The following is a 21,910-nucleotide window of genomic DNA, read 5'->3' as shown; positions in this document are numbered from 1 at the left end:
AGTAGATATCTGTGGTGAGTATGTGGTAATGGTTGGTGAATGCTGACCTTTTTAGTCATTTATATTTCTCGGAAATTGCCTGGGTATATTTGGGCTCACATTCTCCAAGCAACAGCAGGCTACACTAGCATTTCTTTTTAGCTAGCGTAATCCCTAACAGCCTGCTTGTGTGAGCTCTCAGATTTGTTATGATAATCCTCTCATTTGAGATGGTGACTGTTTTGGGTTTTTTTAATTTGTATTAACTCTAGCCACTTTGCTTAGAAATCAAGACTTTGATTTCCCACTTTGGGAGCTATGGTTTTCTTCAGTTGGTCATTTTGCACAACCAACAAGAGCTAAAGCAAGAAACATTAATTTAGTTTCCATGAATTCATGTCATCACTTTTCTTTAGGTTGAAAGGACATATGTGAAATATTGTTATATCATCATTTAGGCAGAGTGAAACCACTTTACAAAACCACAAGTTCAGTCTTCAAGAAGGCCCTGAAATTCTGGCAGAATGTGTATTTACAGTACGCTAGAAGATATTTTATTGCAGTCTTTTAGGGGCATTATAGTAGTGATGCTTGGATTGGCTTCTTCTACTTTGACTGACTGACCTCTGATTTTATGACACTTCATAAGCATGATATAAATCTTTCTGCCCTGTAATTAAGTACCGTTACCTGAGGAAAATAACTGTGGAAGGAAGGACATTGTTAATATGTATTGTGGCTGCATCCTGCCTGCTCAGAGGAGGTTCAGGCTTTCTGAAAACTCTCCATGACAAGAGATTACTGATTTACAACATTTGGCTAGAAAGAGCTCATTTGCTATTGTACCAGACAGTCCTTTCCAATTAAAGTGGTTCTTCTTTTCTTATCAGGTTCTGAGGAGTCTCCTGAGCCTCTTCCAATCCCCACTTTACTGGTGGGTTATGACAAGGACTTCCTGACAATCTCTCCATTCTCCTTGCCGTTCTGGGAGAGGCTGTTGCTAGACCCATATGGGGGCCATCGGGATGTCGCTTATATTGTGCTGTGTCCAGAAAATGAGGCCTTGCTCGACGGAGCCAAAACTTTCTTCAGGGACTTGAGTGCTGTTTATGAGGTAGGAAAGAGGGACTGTTATGAATTGTTTAGTCATAATTGTCATCCTTGTTTTAGCAGCATGTTCACAGTTGGGTTAAGTTCATGTTCTTTCCTTTCCTTTCCTTTTTAAGCTCTCTTAAACTGTTTAAAAGTTAAGTGTTTTAAATAGTAATTTGTTACAGTATTTTCTTCAGTTTAGGAGGACTTTCTCCACCTTTAGAGTACGGGGAAAATATCCTCGAATGGAGCTGCACTCATTCTTTTGCATGTTAGCTCCGTTTAAGACAAAATTCAGCCCTAAGATTCATAGACTCATAGACTCATAGACTTTAAGGTCAGAAGGGACCAATATGGTCATCTAGTCTGACCCCCCGCATGATGCAGGCCACAAAAGCTGACCCCCCCACTTTCCCTTAGCTCTGCTGTTGAAGTCTCCAGATCGTGATCTAAAGATACAGCTCTTAAGTGCAGCTGCTGTTTAAGTCGAAGGAAACAAGGCATCTGCAGCTGAAGGCTGACAATAGCTGAGCAGTAGGAACAGTCTAATAGCAAGATGCACTAAAATGCAGACGTATAAGGAGACAGTAGAGATATAAATAACTCTGAAATACAGGAACATCTGAAAAGTAGCACTTTCCGTCAAACGAATCCAGGAACCTCCTGCATAGGCAAGCAGTACCTGCATGAGACGCTTCTCACGCGTCTGGCAGCAAAGTGAGATGTCTACACTTTTTCCACTCTGTGGCAATGAAGGGGGAGTAGCCAAATCAGAGTGGGAGGAGTAAAGGATGACTCATGCTAAATGACATGTTCCTAAATCAAAGCAGCAGAACTTTTACCACTGTATTTAAGACTGATTCATTCTCTTGCACACACTTTGATCCTCATCAGGAGTGACATGAGTACAGTTGTGATCTGTGAACCAGTGGCAGCAATACAACTAAGCCCAGTTGTGTAGTTTGCAGATGGAGGATCTTGTTGCTGCACAGGTACAAAGGCCCTATGAATGGGATTTCCAAAAGCACTCAGTATTGGCCTAACCCAGGGGTCAGCAACCTGCGGCACGCGAGTTGATTTTGAGTGGCACTCACACTGCCCGGGTCCTGGCTGCCGGCCTTGGGGCTCTGCTGCTGGCCTGGGGTCCTACCGCTAGCCCCCTGCCACCCAGGGTCCTGTCCGCCAGCCCCGCTCAGCCTGCTGCTGGTCCCGGCCACGGGTCCCGGGGTCCCTGCTGCTGGCCTGGGGTCCTGCCGCCGGCCCCCTGCCACTCAGGGTCCCGTCCTTTCTTGATGAAGCATACAGGACTGTATTGATCAAAAAGGCAGTAGCAGGATATGAGAAGCAAAGCAGTGTTTTTAAATGCTTAAGTGTAAGTAAAAATCAAACCAAAGAAAGGAAGTTAAAAGATTGTACAGTGCATTGCAATGCACTGTAAGCAGTTTACAGATGGGGAATATATAAAAAGTTTTTCTCAGCAGTCCGGAGGTTTTGTTCAATGATTTGCCAAATAAAGATGCGATCATATCTAGAATAAAAGAACTGCCTGTCTCTGCCAGAACAATTGAGAGACGCGTAAGTGAAATGGCAGTAAACATTAACGAAAAGTAGATGACTGCATTAAAAGACACAGCAGTGTTTAGCGTTGCAGTTGATGAGAGCGTGGATATAAATGACATTCCACGTTTGGCAGTTGTTACAAGTTATTGTGCTTCTGATGAAATCCAAGAGGAACTTTGTTGCCTAAAACCCCTGCATGGCACAACAAAGGGGGAAGATATAGCGGAAACTTTTGTAAACCATTTTGAAGAACGAGGAGTTGACATCAGAAAAATATTTTGTGCTCCTGCCATGGTCGGAAAACAGAAGGGATTTGTAAAGTTACTTGAAGATCAAATTGGACGCCCGACAGTCAAATTTCACTGTATCATCCATCAAGAAAACCTGTGTGCTAAAATTTCTAATTCAGAGCTTAATAATGTGATGAATACAGTGGTGCGAATTGTGAATTTCCTTGTTGCTTGATCTGCTTTGACTCAGACAGTTTCAAGCACTGCTAGAAGAGATGGACATTGTTTATAACGACATTCCACTTCACAGCAACATTCGGTGTCTAAGTCGTGGCAAGGTTTTGGTGCATTTTGTAAACTGTTTTGATGCAATCAAGGCCTTTTTGTCCAAAAAAGGCCAAAACTACCCCGAACTCGATGATGACAAATGGCTCTGTAAGCTCATGTTTCTAACTGACATCACTGCTCACCTAAACAAACTCAATCTCCATCTCCAGGGTGCAGGGCAAACGGTTCTGGATCTTTATAAAATCTGGAAGGCATTCGTTGTAAAACTAGCAGTTTTTTCTCAGGATATTCAAACTTCGACTTTCTGCTACTTCCAACACATAAAAGAGCTATTGACACATTGAACTGTCTGTGTCGATGAGATTGGAATGTACATGCAAGAACTGGAATCAGAATTTTCTGACAGATTTCAAGATTTCCAGCGATTTGGCCCAATGCTTTCTTTTCTAATTAAACCTGAAAAGTTCAGCGAAAGTGACTTGGTTTTGTCTGTATTTCAGTGGATGGGTTTTGAAGATTTCGAAATGCAGCTCATTCAGTTAAAAAGCTCAGAATTGTGGGCATCAAAGTTTGGAGATCGGCGAAGTGCACTTGAAGCTATCGAGAGAGATCATGGGGCCTTTATTCTGACCTGCTGGATGTCCCTGCCAGTGAAATTTAATTATTTGAAGAAAATTGTGTTTGCAATGGTTTCAGCATTTGGATCCACGTGCCTGTGTGAACAGGTATTTTCACACATGAAATCTGTCCTCTGTCCCTCTCGGAGCCGGTTAACAACTGATCACTCAGAAGCCTGTGTGCAGTTTCAAGTATCCAAATACGTGCTAGACATTGGAAAACTCAGCAAGGATCACACTAAACTGATAAGAGCTGCATTTTAATTTAATTTTAAATGAAGCTTCTTAAACATTTTAAAAACTTTATTTATTTTACATACAACAATAGTTCAGTTTTATATTATAGAGAGACCTTCTAAAAACGTTAAAATGTATTACTGGCACGCGAAACATTAAATTAGAGTGAATAAATGAAGACTTGGCACACCACTTCTGAAAGGTTGCCGACCCCTGGCCTAACCCAACGCTGAATGCTTTTGAAAATAACATCCATGTGCAAAAAGCCTAGGTCCCAACCACAGATCTTTCACCTTGTTCATGTAAGGGTTATCCACACAATCTGCCTTCTCTGTCTCATCACCTTTGCAATATAATCATTAGGTAAACAGAGATGGAACATATTTTTGAGAAATCTGACCTGGAAGATTTTCCATGTCTTTACACAGGAGGAATGTATGGCCCAAAGTAAGCAGTCAGCTAAAAGATCATTCAAATAAAAAAATGAATGTTAATGTAGTGCTGTAGAAACTGTGATTGTGCTATTTCAAAAAGCCCTGTTAGTCCTTTTCATTTCAGGGGAAGAAAGTGAAAACCATTAGAAAGCATGGTCTTCTAAACATAGGGATTTCTATTTTAATTTTTGTAATGTCAAAATTTAAGATAGGAATTCACAGTGAGAGGTGATTTCTTACTCTATTCTGAATGGACATGATATTCATACTAGGAGCTCAGTCCTATATTCTGAATCATTGCATGTGTCTTAAAGTATGCTACTGTTTTAGAAGGAGAATGGGGTCATGCCCTTAAGCAATCCAGGACAAGTGTAGATCTTGTGAACAACACTAAAACAAGAAGTACTGTAGTTGGTATTAATTACAATTTCAAAGAAATGCTCCTCTACAGAATGGAACTGCTCCCATTGTATGAAGAAATTCAACATTTCCTCCACAAGCTACAGCAGATACATCCGCTAAAAACCTGTGGAAAAAAAATGCTCCTCCAAACAGTTCTACTTTACTACATTATCAGGAAAGAATGCTAGCATTGAGATATGTTCATTGAGAACAATCTATGTAGGGTAATGATAGAAGCCCCATCACTTAGGCTGTTTCAAATAGATTGGACAAAGAAAAGGCTTATACTGTATACTGTGAGAAACAGTCCTTCACTGGTCACTAGTTATAGATAAGATGATCAAATACCTCTTTTCCATTGCTAATTTCTGTGGTCAGAGCAAAGGAATCTAAAATATGAGCAGCCTTAGATCAAAGAAACCCCAAATAACTTTTAGGAAACTCGCTTTTTTCTCAGATTGAATGATGATGCCAGAATAGCCAGCCTAGAGTAGTAACACACAAGAACTGCGGTAATGCTGTTGTGTCAACAAGAATTCATCCCCGTGTATCATGTATGAAAAACTTTTCTGGAGATGGTCACCTGGGCTCTGCTAGACCTTTGCACCAACAGAGTCAGTTGTCCATCTGTTAGTCTTAAAGGTGCCACAGGACTCTCTGTTGCTTTTTACAGAGTCAGTTGTGTGGCTAATAAGAGTTTTAAATGTATCAATCTCCTACTTTCTGTGGAAGTTAAATGGATCCTTTTACTCACCTGGGTATGGTTCTCTTTTAGAACTGAGTGCACAGCAGAACCCCATTTAGCCAACCCTCCATTATCTGGCTCTCTGTATTAACCAAACAACCAGCACTTACAGGTCCAGAAGCAGGCAATCTCTCCTGTGGCCACTAGATGGGGCTGCAGCCTTGCACTTTTCCATTCTCCGGATTATCCAAATTTTTGATTATCCAATCGGGCCCCAGTCCCTGTTAGATTGGATATATGGGGTTCTGATCTATTTAATTGGAGTACAACTGCCTGTTTTCCAATCTAAAGCAGTAGCAATTCTTTCATTATCCACTAGGATGCAGTACTGCTTAGCAGTCAGAGCTCATGCAATAAAAGGCCCTTAGTTAAATAAACTGGTTCTGTTTCTCTGAGTGATGTCCCTGTGGGTGCTCCACCTGAGGTGTCTGTGCGCCCCTGTGCTTGTAATCGGAGAATTATGGTAGCAGTGCCCGGTTGGATCACACATGCACGGTCCCTGTCTTGCACTGCTTCAGGCGGTTAACTGATGCTGTGCGACCAAGCTCCCCTCAGTTCCTTCTCTACCACCGTTGGCTCGAGTCGGAGCAACTAGCAGCGCCTCGCAGCTTTCTGAGTAGCATCGTTTCCCTTAGTTTTAGTTTTCAGTTAGAATAGTTAGTGTTAGTACTTTATCCCTGTCCTTCCGTTTTTCTCCTCATAGGGCTGTAGGTTTTCATTTTTTTCACTGCTGCAGCATGGTATTTGTCTCCCGCACTCCCTTACGGGGAGAGTACACTCCCTGAGGGGCTTGCCTGGCTCCCCGGGGTTCAAACACTGCATTACCTGCAGGCTTTCTGTACCTCTCTCAGTGTGTCTGGTGTCTCAGCAAAACATACACTGCAGAAGTGCTCACACTGTCACAGTCTGAAAGACCACACCAGAACGGCAAGAGATCTCCAGCTTAAACTGCTCATGGAGAAGTCTCTCCGTCTGGTGTCTGAGCCTGAGGTACGCACCCCATGTGGCCAGAAATTGCCGACTGATGGACCCTTCTTCCATGGCTTGGGCTCCCGATCAGCCCACCAAGAAGGCAGAAAAAAACCCCGGGGTACCACGGCCCCGACCTTGGAGTTGGCCAAGAAAAGCCGTGCTGCTAACGGGCAAACATTCCCGGTACTGACCGCACCGGCCATGTCAACGGCTGAAACAGTGGGACCCTCCGGAACTGTTGGTACCAAGAAAACAAAAGCCACGAAGCTCAGACACAGGTACCAAGGGGAAAATGAAACCCTGTGCCTCAGTACCGCCAGACATGACTAAACACTTGGTACTGAGTACCTCAGCACCCCCGCAGCTAATGATGCCACCTAGTGCGGACATCGTGCACTCTAGTCACACACCAATACTGACAGGCTTGTTTCAGCATACGGTACCGATCCCTACCGCACCCATGGTACCGATGCCATACGCTTTGCAGCAATTCCTGCGCCAAAAAGACCTTATCGTCTCTTCTGTACTGGAGTGTCCCATCCGCAGCACCAATGGTACCTTGGTCCTTGTGGTACCTAGTCAACCCAGCTCTCCATCTCTTTATGCTTCACAATTCTCGAGTGAGGATGAAGATGGAGACGAGGATGTTGGGGACGCTCCACAACATTCCTCCCCTGTGGCTACTCCTATCACGCATGCTGCTGCGTGCAAGGGCTACCCAGCAAACCCTCCAAACCAACCCTGGTACGGGCACCCCTGGATGCCCATTATGCTCTTCCCACCACAATGGACATTTTGGAGACCGTGGGCAGCATATCCACAACAACAACAGACCCTCAACCTCCAGGACGCATATTTTCATATATCCATCCATCACATCGAAAATTTCTATGATTTGCAGTAGGGACAAGATCATTTCCAATACAAAGCTCTACCCTTCAGCCTTTCCATTGCGCCTTGGGTATTCTCAAAGGTACTAGCCGTAATAGCTGCCTACCTACGCAGGGAGTGAATCATGATATTTCCCTACTTGGACGATTGTCTGCTAAAGCACTAACGCTGTAGGCAGTGATAGAGTCCACCGACCACACTGTAACTCTGTTTACGAGGTTAGGCCTTCAGGTAAACATACAAAAATCTACACCTGGAATTTATTGGGGGAGACCTCAAATTCGCCTCCCTACCAACAAAATGATTTCTAATTTAACCAACTTGATCTCCACGGCGCAAAACAGCTCGAAGCGTCTGACAGACCTCACCTACAAATTCTAGGCCACATGGCCGCCACAATCTTCATCATCAGACACACAAGACTACATATGCGGTGTCTACAAGCCTGGCTCTGGGCAAATTATATCCCATATAGTCACAGTATAAATGAGCACCTCACCATGCCGGATACAATAAAAGACTCCCTTTTGTGGTGGACCAATCCAGACAACGTGCCCTTCCTACAGAATCCACCGTTGCTCACCATCACCACGAAGGCATCCCTTCTAGATTGGGGAGCATACCTGAAACCACACTCTATACAGGGCTGATGGTCCACGATGGAGTCCCATCTTCATATAAACCTGCTAGAACTGCGAGCGGTTTGTAACGTTTGCTCCCACTTCTTACTGATAATCAAAGACAAGACAGTGCAGATCCTCATCGACAATGGGGCTTGTATGTTTTACATAAACAGACAAGGGGAGCGCGATCACACTCTCTCTGTGTGGAAGCCATGCGACTCTGGCAGTGATTCCTTCAACCGGAGGGCATTGCTCTGAAGTCACCTAAAGTGGAGCACGCACAGGGACATCACTTGAAGAAGAAGAGGAGGTTACTCACCTTGCGCAGTAACGGAGGTTCTTTGAGATGTGTTTCCCTGTGGGTGCTCCACTATCCTCCCTCCTCTCCTCTACTTCAGAGTTTAGTACTAGGCTCTGCAATAGAAAAGGAACAGAGAGGGGGTTGGTCGCACAGCGCCAGTTAACCACCTGAAGCAGCGCGAGATGGGGACCGTGCATGTGCAACCCAATCTGGCACTGCTACCATAAAGCTCCAATTACAAGCGCAGGGGTGCACGGACACCTAAAGTGGAACGCCCACAGGGACACACATCTCGAAGAACCTCCGTTACTGCACAAGGTGAGTAACTCTCTTTCTTACACCTGCAGATTTCAATCATAAAACCAGAGTCTCTTGTCAACCTCAGTGTATACTGTAGAATTTATAGAACAGACCGTACTTTATAGCTTTAGCTTAACTGTAAATGTAAGTTAAGTCAGCCAGAGATAAAAAACAAGATGGCCTTTCATTTTTACAATTACAGATTCGTACTATAAGGGGCTGCCATTGGAGAAAGGGCATGAGACTGCAAACCAGTCTGATTATCAAGTTACTGTTTTTGTTCTATGGACATGGCAGCTTGTTGCAAATATTTTTTCTTGTTCCGCCAGATGTGTAGGCTTGGCCAACACAAACCAATCTGCAAAGTGTTACGTGATGGAATCATGCGGGTGGGAAAGACCATGGCGCAAAAGGTGACAGATGAGCTAGTGAGCGAATGGTTTAACCAGCCTTGGGGCAGTGAGGAGTGTGACAATCATTCCAGACTCAAACTTTATGCGCAAGTTTGCCGGCATCACCTAGGTAAGTGAAGTTGGGTTAGGATAAAAATAAGATTGTTTTGTTTTGGGATATGGGGGAGGGGGAAACAGTTTTCCCTGTAAATGCATTTATGATAAGTAAAATGATTGTAAAAATAGCTTTGTGGGGCTCCATTTTAATGGTCTCTCTGTGATTTCCATATTACATTTATTCACTTTACAAGTAAAAAGATGTATTTTTTCTAACTGCCAGCCCTGTAAACTCATCTTGAGATCCAAAAGCCAATTTCTGTGTTCCTGCTGAGAAATCAGTGTACTACTGGACATTTGCTCATCTATCCCAAAGGCCCTCTTGGGCAGGTTTAAGCATATATATTGAGCTATTAGGGGTAATGAGCACATCTAGGATCTAGTGTCACATCATTGTGATTGAATGGTTTATCTGATACCTTACAGAGATTAGAACTAGCTGACTGAAACTCAACCCAGCAAGACTAAGTTAATAGGTATGGGTTGACTGAATCAACTGGAAGAATTTGTAGTGGCTATTTTATGTCCCTTGTTAAGCAGAGTATGCCCACTCTTTGTTCTAACTGGCTTGGGCCTTGGCTGAGAGAGGACCCATCTTCCTATGTGATCCCCTGGCAATTTATTATTTATATTAGTTTTGAGGAGCCCCAATCAAGGATCAGAACCCTATTGTCCTACACACTATAGAATCACAGAACAGAAAAATGGTGCTTGCCTGAAAAAGCTTATATATAAGTAAGACAAAAGACAACACGAAGATATAGACAGATGATGGAGCACAAGAAAACAATGAGACAATGCTAGTCCCCATGATAGGTAATTGTCTCCGAACATCAGCTGCTGAACTGTTGATGAATTTAGATCGCTGAAGTGTGCAAGTTGAGAGTCCTCTGATGTAATGGTAATGGGGAGGACGCTAGGTTGTTTTCAGTGAAGTCCTGAAATTAGTGCCCCCTACCCTCTTAAGTTCAGGATAGAGTTTGAGGGTTTGGGATAAGTGGGTGAGTAATTGTAGTTGTAATAGGTTAATTAGTAAAGGGATCATTTAATTATTTTGTTTTAAAAGTTATAAAATAAACAGCTGGAGCATGGGCGGGAGCTCTGTACCAATTAGACTTAAATAAATAATTAGCATTCAATAAATAATAATACCTATCTGTTATGGCACGTCCCTTCAGTAAAGCTCAAAGTGCTTTTCAGAGGAAGTAAATACCATTATCCCCATTTTCAAGAAGTGATGGTCCCATTTCAGCCAGACCTAGATCCAGCTGAGCTATTCTTGGTGCAGAACCTTTTAGTAGTGGATGGGGGTGGGGAAGGTAGCACTAAGCCATCTTTCTTCTCCCCTACTCTTTGGCCCAAACTGACTCTTAGCATAACTCAGAATGGCATTAGGGCTCAAGTAACACCAGCTAGAACAGACCTGAAAGTAAGACTACACTGCAAAAAAAAATCCTGTGGCAGGGAATCCCAGAACTTGGGTTAACTGACTCAGGCTTGTGCTACAGGGCTAAAAATATCAGTGGCTTTCAGATCCCAGGCTCCAGCCCAAGCAGGAATGTCTACTCTGCTATCTAGCTGCATAGCGCGAGCCCCATGAGCCCAAGTCAGTTGGCCCAGGCTCTGAAACTCATTGCCGTAGCAGATCTCATTGCCATAGCAGATCTCTATAGTGTAGACACACCGTAAGTGCTCTGAGACTGCTCTGCTGGCTTGGCCTTGCGCCATCCGTTAACGATTCCTACGCGTGGGAGAAGCACAGAGAGGTCAGAATCTAGCGCATTTATCTGTAACAATTGCCAGTATCCCACTACTTCTTTCAGTTTGCTTTTAGCTTTCATTTACCACATAGCTGGGTAGAACCATTACCATACTGATTAATATGATATTTACTCCATGCTCACCCCCAGAAGTGTGTAGTATGTGCTCAGTCCATGAAGTTGAATAAGGAGCAACCATAATTAAATTAAATCTCCCAGAATAGTAGTTCATGTAAAAAGGGCTTGGACTGACAAAGATAAAGATGCTCTCTTAAATGGCCATTGTGAACTGTGAAGTAATTCATTTAGCTGTTTGGGAAGTTGAATGCCATCTACAGCCACAAATACAGTGTTATCACATAACAATCGAACCAGAAGTAATGACATGTCAATAGTAATGTTTATTCACTTCCCCTTCTCTTCATACTGGAGGAACTCTGCAAAGCCAAGCCTGTACTTAGAGATAGTTGAATCACATTATTAAAAGGGACTAACTGCAGAATTGATTCTACAATTAAATATTTATAATGGAAATTATACTCAACATTTTCCTTCTCCCTCAAATGTTCTGAAAGCCTAGTACTGTGTGACTTTACAGTGCTTTGTTTGGTGAGATCTGATACACTGTCATTAATCTACCTTGTGTTTATACACTCTTTCAGCACCTTACTTAGCCACTCTGCAGCTTGACAGCAGCCTGTTGATACCACCTAAATACCAAACCTCAGCGCCAGCAAGCCAAGGGCAAGCAATGTCTGGGAACACTGGACCTGTACCCCCAAATTCAACATGTCTGTCAGCTCCTGGGGCTCCACCAACAGGCAGTTCCTTTAATTCCACGCCCAATGGTGGGACCACTAACCTTGTAGCAGGAAGTAGTTCAGCATCTGGATCCTCTGTGCCACAGTTGTCAGCATCTTCCTCGACACCCAGCATTAACCAGATGAGCACTACCTCTTCTTCAGGGTTTAGTGGGATTGTGGGCCCAGGGCAGAACACCAGCACAGGGGGAAATTCTACAGACAGACCGCCAGGGAGCACAGGCTCTGGAGGAGACACAGAACCTGGACAGAACTCATCACAGCAACAGCAAGAAGGACAGGAAAGGTAAGTTACTAAATACCTGAATGAGCCCATGTATTACCAGTTCAGTTCCTTAGGGTACGTCTACACTGCAACTAAACCCCTGCAGCTGGCCTGTGTCAGTTGACTCAGGCTTGCAGGGCTTGGGGCTGTAAAATTGCAGAATAGATGTTCAGACTCAAGCTGTAGCCAGGGCTCTGGGACCCCACGAGAATGGAGCATCCCAGAGGCCAGGCTCCAGCCTGAGCCCGAACATCTACATCGCACTTTTACAGCCCCACAGCCGAAGCACCATGAGCCCGAGTCAGCTGACGGGCCAGCTGCAGGTGTTTAGTTGCAGTGTAGACATACTCTGATCTTCCTGCATTCATGACTCCTTCCCTTAAGCCACATGGACATTCCTGAAAGTGCAGGAGCTCCTTGCTTCCCGCACAGCCACTCAGAGCTGCTGCTGTGGCAGTTGTGATTGCAACAGCTGTCTCTGATGTATAGTGGGTGAACTTTATTCATCCTTTGTAGTAATTGAAATGAGTTTTATTATTATTTCACATTGTTTAGTTAAAGGAGACACGGTTATTGTTGATAGGCTCAAAATTTGACCCACAATTTTTTTCTTATCTATTTGCAAACTAGGTGTTATTCTGTGTATATAGATTTGTTAGATGTTCAAAAATATAATGCTACATTGCTGCTATTTCTTAAACCTATTCTGGCATTATAGCATTTCTAAATAACCCTCCAATAAGGAACCGGTGCGTGATTTTACGATGTCAGGGAATAGATTTCAGGGATAAGCAGATTTCAGCTTGGGGCTGCTAAAGAGTCATTATAAACAGGAGTGTGTAAAACATTATTTTAAAAATTAGAAAAATACGTTGCCACCATTTAAAAATTCTGCTTGCCTGAAGCAGATCTTTCTTGATGGGTAATTTTCCCCCCTGTCACTTTTGCAGTAATGTATATTAGCAAGTAGATGTTATGTTGATAAATTGTCATAACATAATGGGTTAATGAGCTTTCGTTCTTTAAGTAACAAGTTCAAATCGAGCCCTGTTTGAAGTTGTTATACTTCTGTTCAGTGATCTATGCAAAATCTACCACTACAATTAGCACTAGTTGGCAGCCTCAGCAGAGTATGTAGACTGAATGCCTTTCTCACCTCTACATGTTTGTCCCTCCTGTTCAGTGTTGAGGCACTTTTGCAGGAGGCAGCGTGGGGAAACCTTCACTGCAAGTGCTGTACAGCCTCCTGTCATTCTTCCAGCTTTCTCCAGCACTAAAACAATTTGTATATTAATGACCACAAGCAGAAAATAGTATACTGTCATTCACTGATTCAGTGCTAATCATCTTTCTTGTACACATTCTTCAGAGCTAGACTGTTCTAGGTGTTTCAGATAGGGGTGTATCACTCTTTTAACAAGCACCTTTAATAAATTATTAACAGGTACTTTGATGTGATGTAATCCTTTGGATAGATGTAACATCTTAGCAGCCACTATTCTTGGACTGTGTTTTTAGGTTTTTTTTTCTCAATGTAAAAAGCAGTCCTCCCCTTCAGACTCTTTCCCTACCCACCCTAACTCTTAGAACAAAACAATAATTAGACTTTGTAATTTGCTTATGCACTTAACAATACATGTCTCTCTAGTGTTACAGAGAGGGAGAGAATAGGGATTCCCACTGACCCAGAATCTGCAGACAGCCATGCCTATCCTCCAGCAGTTGTCATCTATATGGTGGATCCTTTTACCTACACTGCAGATGAGGAATCTGCCTCAGCCAATTACTGGCTGTTAAGTTTGATGCGATGCTACACAGAAATGTTGGATAACTTACCCGACAATATGAGGAATTCTTTCATTCTCCAGGTAATATTTTTAATCTTTTTGCTTTAGAGATTCATTCTACCACATCAAACGTTTGCTAACTGCAAGATACAAAAAGATGTAAAATGGAGGCTGGGATACTGTGTCTGAACATAGTGCCAGGTGCTGTTATGTACAATATTTAGATGATATTTACAAAATGTGTGTTATTAAATGGACAAGTAATATGTTAAAATAATATCCTGGTTGTGACATAATGCAAGAAGGAGCCACAGTACTCTTAAATCATTTCTTTTGTGTATGTTCCAGAACATGTGTTCTTTGTTGGGTGATTTCCAAACAGTGGATTACATTCCATAGCACACAGAATGTGATGGCATTGTCCTGGCAAAGGAGTGTTGTAGCTGTGTTTTTTATGAATCTCTTTACTTTGTATATTCTGTGTCTCAGCCTGTTAATTATATTAACTTTTAAGGTGTTTTGTTTTGTTTAATGCAAGCGAAATATGTGAAAAGATGCATAATGTGTACTACTGTATTACTACCTGCTTGTTAAAATATATCCTCATATAATCCTGAGTAGATAGCATTAGTTACTTACTGTGGAGTTATGCAAGGATTAAACTGATGTCACCAGGAGCAGAACTTGGCCCTTTATGCAGCCTGCTTGCACTTGCACTGTATGTCCTTGCCTCCTTCCCAGAGATGTGATTTTGGGTACATAGGCACCGACTCCAGGGCTGGAGCACCCATGAAAAAAAATTAGCGGGTGGTTAGCACCCACCGGCAGCCAGCTCACTCCTGCGTGCGGCTCTGCCGATCAACTCCTCCTCCTCCCTCCCAGCTGTTCAGCAGTGTGCAGGAGGTGCTGGGAGGGTGGGGGAGGGGCGGAAAGAGACGGAGGAGGGCCATGGGGGAAGGGGTGGAGTTGTTGCGGGGCCTGGGGCTGAGCAGGGTTTGAGCACCCCCGGGGAAAATTAGAAGTGTTTGGGTACCTTGTTTCTTAGGTGCTCAACTTGACCAGGTAAAGGCCTCTAATTTTTCAGACAGAGGTACTCATCTTTTGTATGAAAATCAGGCCCTCCTAAGGCATCTCAAGTTGGGCGACTAAAGACATTTGTCACTTTTAATAATCTTGGCCTTTTACTGTACTGCAGGACTTCTGCCCCCTGAAGTATTTCTATCATCAAAGATTATTTATTACAGTTTTGGTGTAAAATGTAATATTAGTATCCCAGCTGCATATTTTAGCTTGGCTCACTCCAAGAGATTGAGCAGAAGATATTAAAAATGAAATAACCATCATCATTTCAATGACTGAAATATAATACGAGTAGATCCTGCAGTACGTGAGATCAATAGTACACTTAGAGCTCCGTTTGTGTAAAACAATTAACAGGCTTGCCAGTTCTCAATTCATCGTGTTTATTTTCTGTGTACCTGTAGTTTGGTTTTTGATGTGTGGCATTTTGCCAAATAAAAAAAAATGTTTATAGGCTTAGAATGATCCAGAAGTATAAAGAAGAGTCATGCTACTGACACCGTGATAAACAGATTATGCAGTTAAACACTATGGTACTTAAATTTAGTGGACAGTATACACCACAGATAATGTTCTTTATTGTTATTATTTATTATTATTTAGCATTTAGATTGAGATAGCACCTAAAGGCCACAACAGGTTAGCCCTCATTGTGCTAGGCACTGTATTAAACATAATAAACGATAGACTCTGTCCCAATGAGCTTACCATCTAAAAGATAAGACATTCAGCTCTAGTATACTCTATTTCTCAATGGTACTTAAAGAGGGAGCTGAAGACAAGGCAGAGTACAGTGCACTTAATTCTCAACTAAAAAGGGACTTGCACTGAAAAGATTCTTTTTGTATCATTTGTTCTGTTTCTGAAAGAACATTTATTTTCTTTCTTTCTTGTTTTTCCTGTTCTCATCCACGAGGATAGGCTCTGGCCACCAGACCTCTCATTTTTCATAGGGTAATCTTTATATTGTGGGCCTGTCTCTTCCGTGGAGAAACATTTATGTTGTGGGGGAATACATCTCATTTTGCTTTATGAATGTAATTGTATTGCAACAGTTAGTCACACTAGTGTGTGTAATGTGACATTGCAACACAATTCACCATCACAGAGGTAGTGTTGGCCCACAGAACAAACCAATAAAAGTGGCATAAAAGAGGAGGTCCGTGTACAGTGGTCACTAATAAAAGTTAACCTGTTTAATAACAGTAACCATGTCGTTCCTGAGATTGCCACCGTTTTCTTCCTATAGTAAGAAAAGGAGAACCACAGCTATATAGAAGAGCTGTGCTTGAAATGCAAAGTTCAGGATGTTTAGCCCCAAGGTTTCAGTGAGGCCATCTGAGAAATTCAGACCTGGGTTAAAAAACATGCTCAGGTTTCAGGAATAGGGTTTTGATTTGCATCCACCTTCAGTGTCATATGTATGCTCCATGTCCTCTATCCTGGACCAGCTGGTGATCTGACTTGACCTCCACTTACAAGACTCTGGTTTCATTGAGGTTAAACATAAAAGCTGTCCCGCAGTCTTAGGGTATTCCTTTTAAACTCCAAACAGTTCCTCTCCATAATGCACTCCAGTAGGATGTATATACATAACTAGGTATTTTCCCTTCCCAAACTGCAGTATGAAGCCAAAAGGTTGAGTTGAGCCAGAGGAGGAGTTTAGCAATGTAGGGGACATAGGCAAATCATCTCTCTCTTCTTCTGTTCAGTGGTATTTACAAAGACATTGACACAGGAAGCCAGTTTTCACTTTGAGCCTCTAGTAGGACAGTCAGCGTACGCCAGATTATTAACTACAATTCAGTATCTTGTACAGAGGACAAGAAGTAATTATATTGCACTGGGTTTTGGGTGGCCCTGGGCTGCTGGAAAATAGGATTTCTTTTTCTAGCTTGCTCTGAGAGATAACCATGTAAAATAAACTGTGGTTCGATATAGCATTGTTCATTCTCAGAAATACTTACGGCACCCAACACTATGGGGCCCCAGTCCTGATTGAAGCTTGTGGGTATTACCCTGATACAAACACAGCACTAGTATACAAAGTGTCTGTAGTTGCTAAATGAAGAATGAATGCCAGGTCTAAATAAACCTGAATTTGACTTGTTTTATTTCATGTTGTTGGGGGGGAGGGATAGCTCAGTGGTTTGAGCATTGGCCTGCTAAACCCAGGGTTGTGAGTTCAGTCCTTGAGGGGGCCACTTAGGGATCTGGGGCAAAATCAGTACTTGGTCCTGCTAGTGAAGGCAGGGGGCTGGACTCGATGACCTTTCAAGGCCCCTTACAGTTCTAGCAGATAGGATATCTCCATTAATTATTATTATTATAAGCCCTTTCAGTATTTCTAATCCTGATTTTTATTTTTTATACATCAATGTATAGATTGTGCCTTGCCAGTACATGCTGCAGACAATGAAGGATGAACAGGTTTTCTACATTCAGCACTTGAAGTCTTTGGCATTTTCAGTGTACTGCCAGTGCAGGCGACCATTGCCCACCCAGATCCACATTAAGTCTCTTACTGGCTTTGGACCAGCTGCCAGCATTGAGATGACCCTCAAGAACCCTGAGGTTAGTACTCCGACCAGGACAACAAGGAGTCTGATTCAGGAACTGATTTCGTTTCTCAGAACCCAGAAAGAATGAGTATGGGAAATACTTTGAGTAGCCAGTAGCTTTCTTCTTTTCAAGGTATTGGAGATGATGATGTAGGGAAAAGGAAAGACCAGTGAATATGTGCATAGCCTAATGTGTCCATATACGAAATGGGTAGTTGTGCACATTCAGGTCTAATGTTCAGCTACCTATGGCAAAGGGTAAATGGAGAAATCCCCTCTGGATTCTGTCACTTCTCATGAAATTACTATAATGGTCTGTAGGTTAAGTGATTCTGTCTTTCATCTGATCCTAAATTTGCAAAGATTCAAGCTCTGTTTTCTGCATTTCAGAAGTCTCGAGTGAAGAATAATCCTTCCTATTTCCCAGGAATGTTCATCCTTTGGGAAATACCATGGGGCTTACCTTTATTTAGATTTAACTAAACAAATGTAAAAAACATTTAGCAAGGACATCTGGAGCCCAGGATATTAATTAAAAATGCAGTTCCAAAATCATTATGAAACCAAAATATCAGCACATTTGCTCACATACATACATCCAACAGGAATCAAAAACAGATTACAATCCAAATCAGAATCTCCCCACTTCTCAAAATTCCCAAAAGAAATCTCGGCCTCAGTCCTCCTGTCCCCCCAAAAGCACAGAATGTCTCTTCAAACAGATGGACTCTGCAACATGCCTTTAGGTCAAGAATATTGGGCTAGTTTTGACCAAGGGGAACAGTGAATTCCAAAATCGAAGGACACTCACAGAAAACACTGCCAGCAGCTCCCTGTCTTACTCTAATGGAGGCCCAGCACAAGAGTCTGTACTATTGTTCAGGTGTTGCATTTTGTAATAGTGCCACGACAATATGGCATTATTTTATAATGCAACACCTGAGCTTCTCCAGTTTATGTGCAGACAGCACAGTGGTCAATGTGGTGCAGAACAGACAAGAACAGAGGGTAGGAGGAGGGGGAGAGGAAAGAGGATTGAACAAGAGTGGAAAGGATCACCATGAGAGAGGATGGGATAATAGATCTGAATGGGCAAATAGGTAGAGAGGAGAAGGGAAAGAAACGGATGAGTTTTGGTAAGGAAAGGGAAAGAAAGAGAGCAGCAGTGGGATGGTGCTCCAACCTGTATAAGAAACCAGAACATTACTTTTCTTCCTTTCTCCTCAAACTGATTTATTTATTCTTTCTTTGCCACCTTTTTAATTTTTCAAAGAGACAAAAGAAGACAAAATTAACAGGAAAAGAAAAGTAACATTTTCACACGGAATTGTTTGTATTTGTATTTAGTATACCACAAATGGGGAAAATGACTGCTCTTTCTATGATACATGCACTTTTCATCCATCCCCATCTTCAAAACGTATTCTCAGTTAACTAAAAAGTTAGACATGATAGCCTGTCAGTTCCTAGATCATTTACTATAGACCACCTATCCAGTAACCTCATTTGCTTTATAATTCCTTGATTGATACAACATAATGTTTGAGGAGGAGGAGGTTTAGTAAGGTCATGATTACTGGGTAAGCATTATTTCAGGGGTGATTGAAAGTATTTACACATAGAGGCAGAACTGAATTAATACTTTAATTACAAACTGGGTGCTGAATAATCCTAGGGGGCGTCCTTCAAAATCTGGTAATTTTTTTACCTAAGTGAGTTAGTAATTACAGTAGTACTGATTAGCAGCAGGCCTGCTGTTCAGCTCGGACACTGAAACCTCCAAAATAGCTCTGAAATTGGATTTAAAAGAAAAACAAAGGTTTGTACTTTGCAGGATTTCAGATACTTTGTATTCATATTATGACTGCCATTCATGACCCTTGCTACATGAGGTTATGTCAGCACCGTCTACATAGAAGCCCCTATTTTAAAAGGTTTATAACTTGTGACTCTGTCACTCCATTACTCATGAGTTATCAACTCGTAACTAACACATATAAATATTTCTTAGATCAAATTGTCAGTAGCCTGTATATATTTAGCACTTTTAGCAATTAAAACACAAGGCTGGGAGTCAGAAAATCGGGGTTTGAAGTCCTACTTCTGCCACAGACTTGCTACGTGGCTTTGGGCAAGTCACAGCCTCTGTGCCTTAATTTCCTTATCTGTAAAAGGAAGATAAAAGTTCAGGAATATTTATAAATAAATTATAGTACACGACTATTTTTAAAAATTTTACTCCTGAGGGAATTCTGCACCAAAAAAATTAAAGTTCTGGATACAATATTCTAAAATTCTACTAAATTCTGCAAATTTTATTTGTCAAATAAATGTGAAGTCTCCAGCATGGTATTGGGGAGCACAGGTCAATAGCTGCACAGAGGTGGGAGATCACAGTACAGCTCTCGCCCTCCCGCTGAGACATGCAATGTGGGAGGCGGGCTCAGCAAGGCAGGATCCAAATGTGGAGGGGCTTAGTGTGGGGGGGATTCAGGTGTGGGGGATCTGGGTGTGAGGGGATCTTGATCCACAGGGGCTTGTTGGGGGGTTCTGGGTACAACAGTAATGGGACTCTGCAGGGGGGTCCAGGTGAAGGTGGCTGGGGCTCAGCAAGAGGGGTCTGGGTGTGGGGGGGATAGAACTCGGCAGGGGGCTCCGGGAGTGGGGGAAGTGGGGCTCAGTGGGGCGATGATCCAGGTGCAACTGGTTGGGGCTCGGTGAGGTGGGGATCTGAGTGCAGGTGGCTCGTCGGGGTGGTCCAAGTGCAGTGGGAGTGGGGCTCATCATGGGGGGTTCTGAGTGCAGGGGGGTGAGGCTTGGTGGGAGGGTCTGGGTATGAAGGGGTCTGGATGCACGGGGGTTGGGCGGATGGGGAGCAGCTCCCTGTACAGGAACCCCTCCCCCTGAAGATGAGACATGGGTGCAGGAAGCGGGGGGAGGCAGTTTGCAGAGCTTCTTGCAGCTGGGGGAGAAATCTGAGGTGGGTCTGACCCGGCCCCAGATGCCATGCAAGGGAAGAGGAAGTCCCATCCTCCCCAGCCCAGCCTGGACTAGCATCTGAGCTTGGCACAGGGTAGAACCACCAGCCGGATCTTCCCCAGTCCCGCCTCCTGCCCCACAGTGATTTACCTCTCTGCTAGCTGTCCTGGGCACCCGAAACATATTGCTGGGGAGAGTTGCATGACTGCTCTTGTGGCTTCCTTTTGCTTCCCTGTCAGAAAGTCCTTTTTCTGCGGGGAACATAAATGCTGTGCATACGCAGTGGTGCAGAATTCCTCCAGGAGTAAAAAATTGCTCAATTTGTGGGACTGTCTGATTTGGGTGACATTTATTAATGGTGATGGATTCCTTTATGTTCATCTTTTTCCAGAATATATTAGTTTTGACTATGAATTCCTTGGCTTATACCTGTTTGTTTCATAACTTTCATATTTCTTCAGGTATATATCATCATTCCATGTTATACATTTTTTATGCAAACACTGCTTTAGATAACTCTGTACTGATGATGATGTTGCTGACTTTGATTACAGCGCCCCAGTCCAATTCAGCTGTACTCTCCTCCTTTCATACTGGCACCCATCAAAGACAAACAAACAGAGCTGGGGGAGACATTTGGAGAGGCCAGTCAGAAATACAATGTACTCTTCGTTGGATATTGTTTGTCTCATGATCAGCGCTGGCTCCTGGCATCCTGCACTGACCTCCATGGCGAGCTGTTGGAAACCTGCATTGTAAATATCGATTTGCCAAACAGGTAGAAATCTTCAGTTTTATGTTAAGTTTGGGTTGACATTTCTCTATGTTCACTTTGTTATCTGTCTGTTTGCACATCCCTTTCTAGTCCCCTCTGTTACTAGGGTGGTAACATTTCTTTGTATTGATGATTTGTGTCACAGATTACCAAGTGTGGAGTAAGAAAGTGGTTACTTTAGAAATGCCAACTGGGTGCATCTCCAAGTACTACTGCTACAGTGCTCAGCACAATGGTGCTCATTTTGTGACTGGGGCCTTTGGGCACTACTGCAATGCCTGTAATAAAAATAGAGGGAAAGACTCCTTTTCGGTATTTAAATGTAAATGAGACACTCAGATCTTACAGTTCTCGGGGCAGTATAAGAGTTCAGTTAGATAGAAAATAGTGAAATAGTGACAATGGGATAGAAATCTGAAATTCATCCTTCTTATCTCCAGATCAAGGAGGAGCAAAGTGTCTGCACGTAAAATTGGTCTGCAGAAGCTGTGGGAATGGTGCGTTGGGATTGTACAGATGACATCACTGCCCTGGAGAGTTGTAATTGGGCGACTTGGAAGACTGGGCCACGGGGAGTTAAAAGGTAAGGACAGCTAAGGATGCCATGTGCTGAGGAGTAGAGCTACAAGCTAGTTTAGTGGTCAGGTAGGATGGTTTAGTACAGGGGTCGGCAACCTTTCAGAAGTGGTGTGCCGAGTCTTT

At 42.9% G+C, this 21,910-nt stretch overlaps 1 protein-coding gene across 1 annotated transcript in view; it reads left to right on the top strand.

Moving 5' to 3' along the window:
- Positions 1-21,910, top strand: part of MED13L (mediator complex subunit 13L) — a 388,191-nt gene that overhangs the window by 340,870 nt on the left and 25,411 nt on the right. The window contains exons 19-25 of the mRNA XM_026661254.1: positions 870-1,093; positions 9,001-9,193; positions 11,603-12,047; positions 13,675-13,894; positions 17,279-17,467; positions 20,988-21,211; positions 21,649-21,791. Coding sequence (XP_026517039.1) covers positions 870-1,093; positions 9,001-9,193; positions 11,603-12,047; positions 13,675-13,894; positions 17,279-17,467; positions 20,988-21,211; positions 21,649-21,791 — 1,638 coding nt within the window. The remainder of the gene's footprint in view (positions 1-869; positions 1,094-9,000; positions 9,194-11,602; positions 12,048-13,674; positions 13,895-17,278; positions 17,468-20,987; positions 21,212-21,648; positions 21,792-21,910) is intronic.

The sequence above is a fragment of the Terrapene carolina genome, unplaced genomic scaffold, assembly GCF_002925995.2.
Source record: "Terrapene carolina triunguis isolate 2854851 unplaced genomic scaffold, T_m_triunguis-2.0 Scaffold951, whole genome shotgun sequence".
NCBI lineage: Eukaryota > Metazoa > Chordata > Testudines > Emydidae > Terrapene > Terrapene triunguis.
Note: the sequence above shows the minus strand (reverse complement) of the source record. Positions and strands in the feature narration are given on the sequence as shown.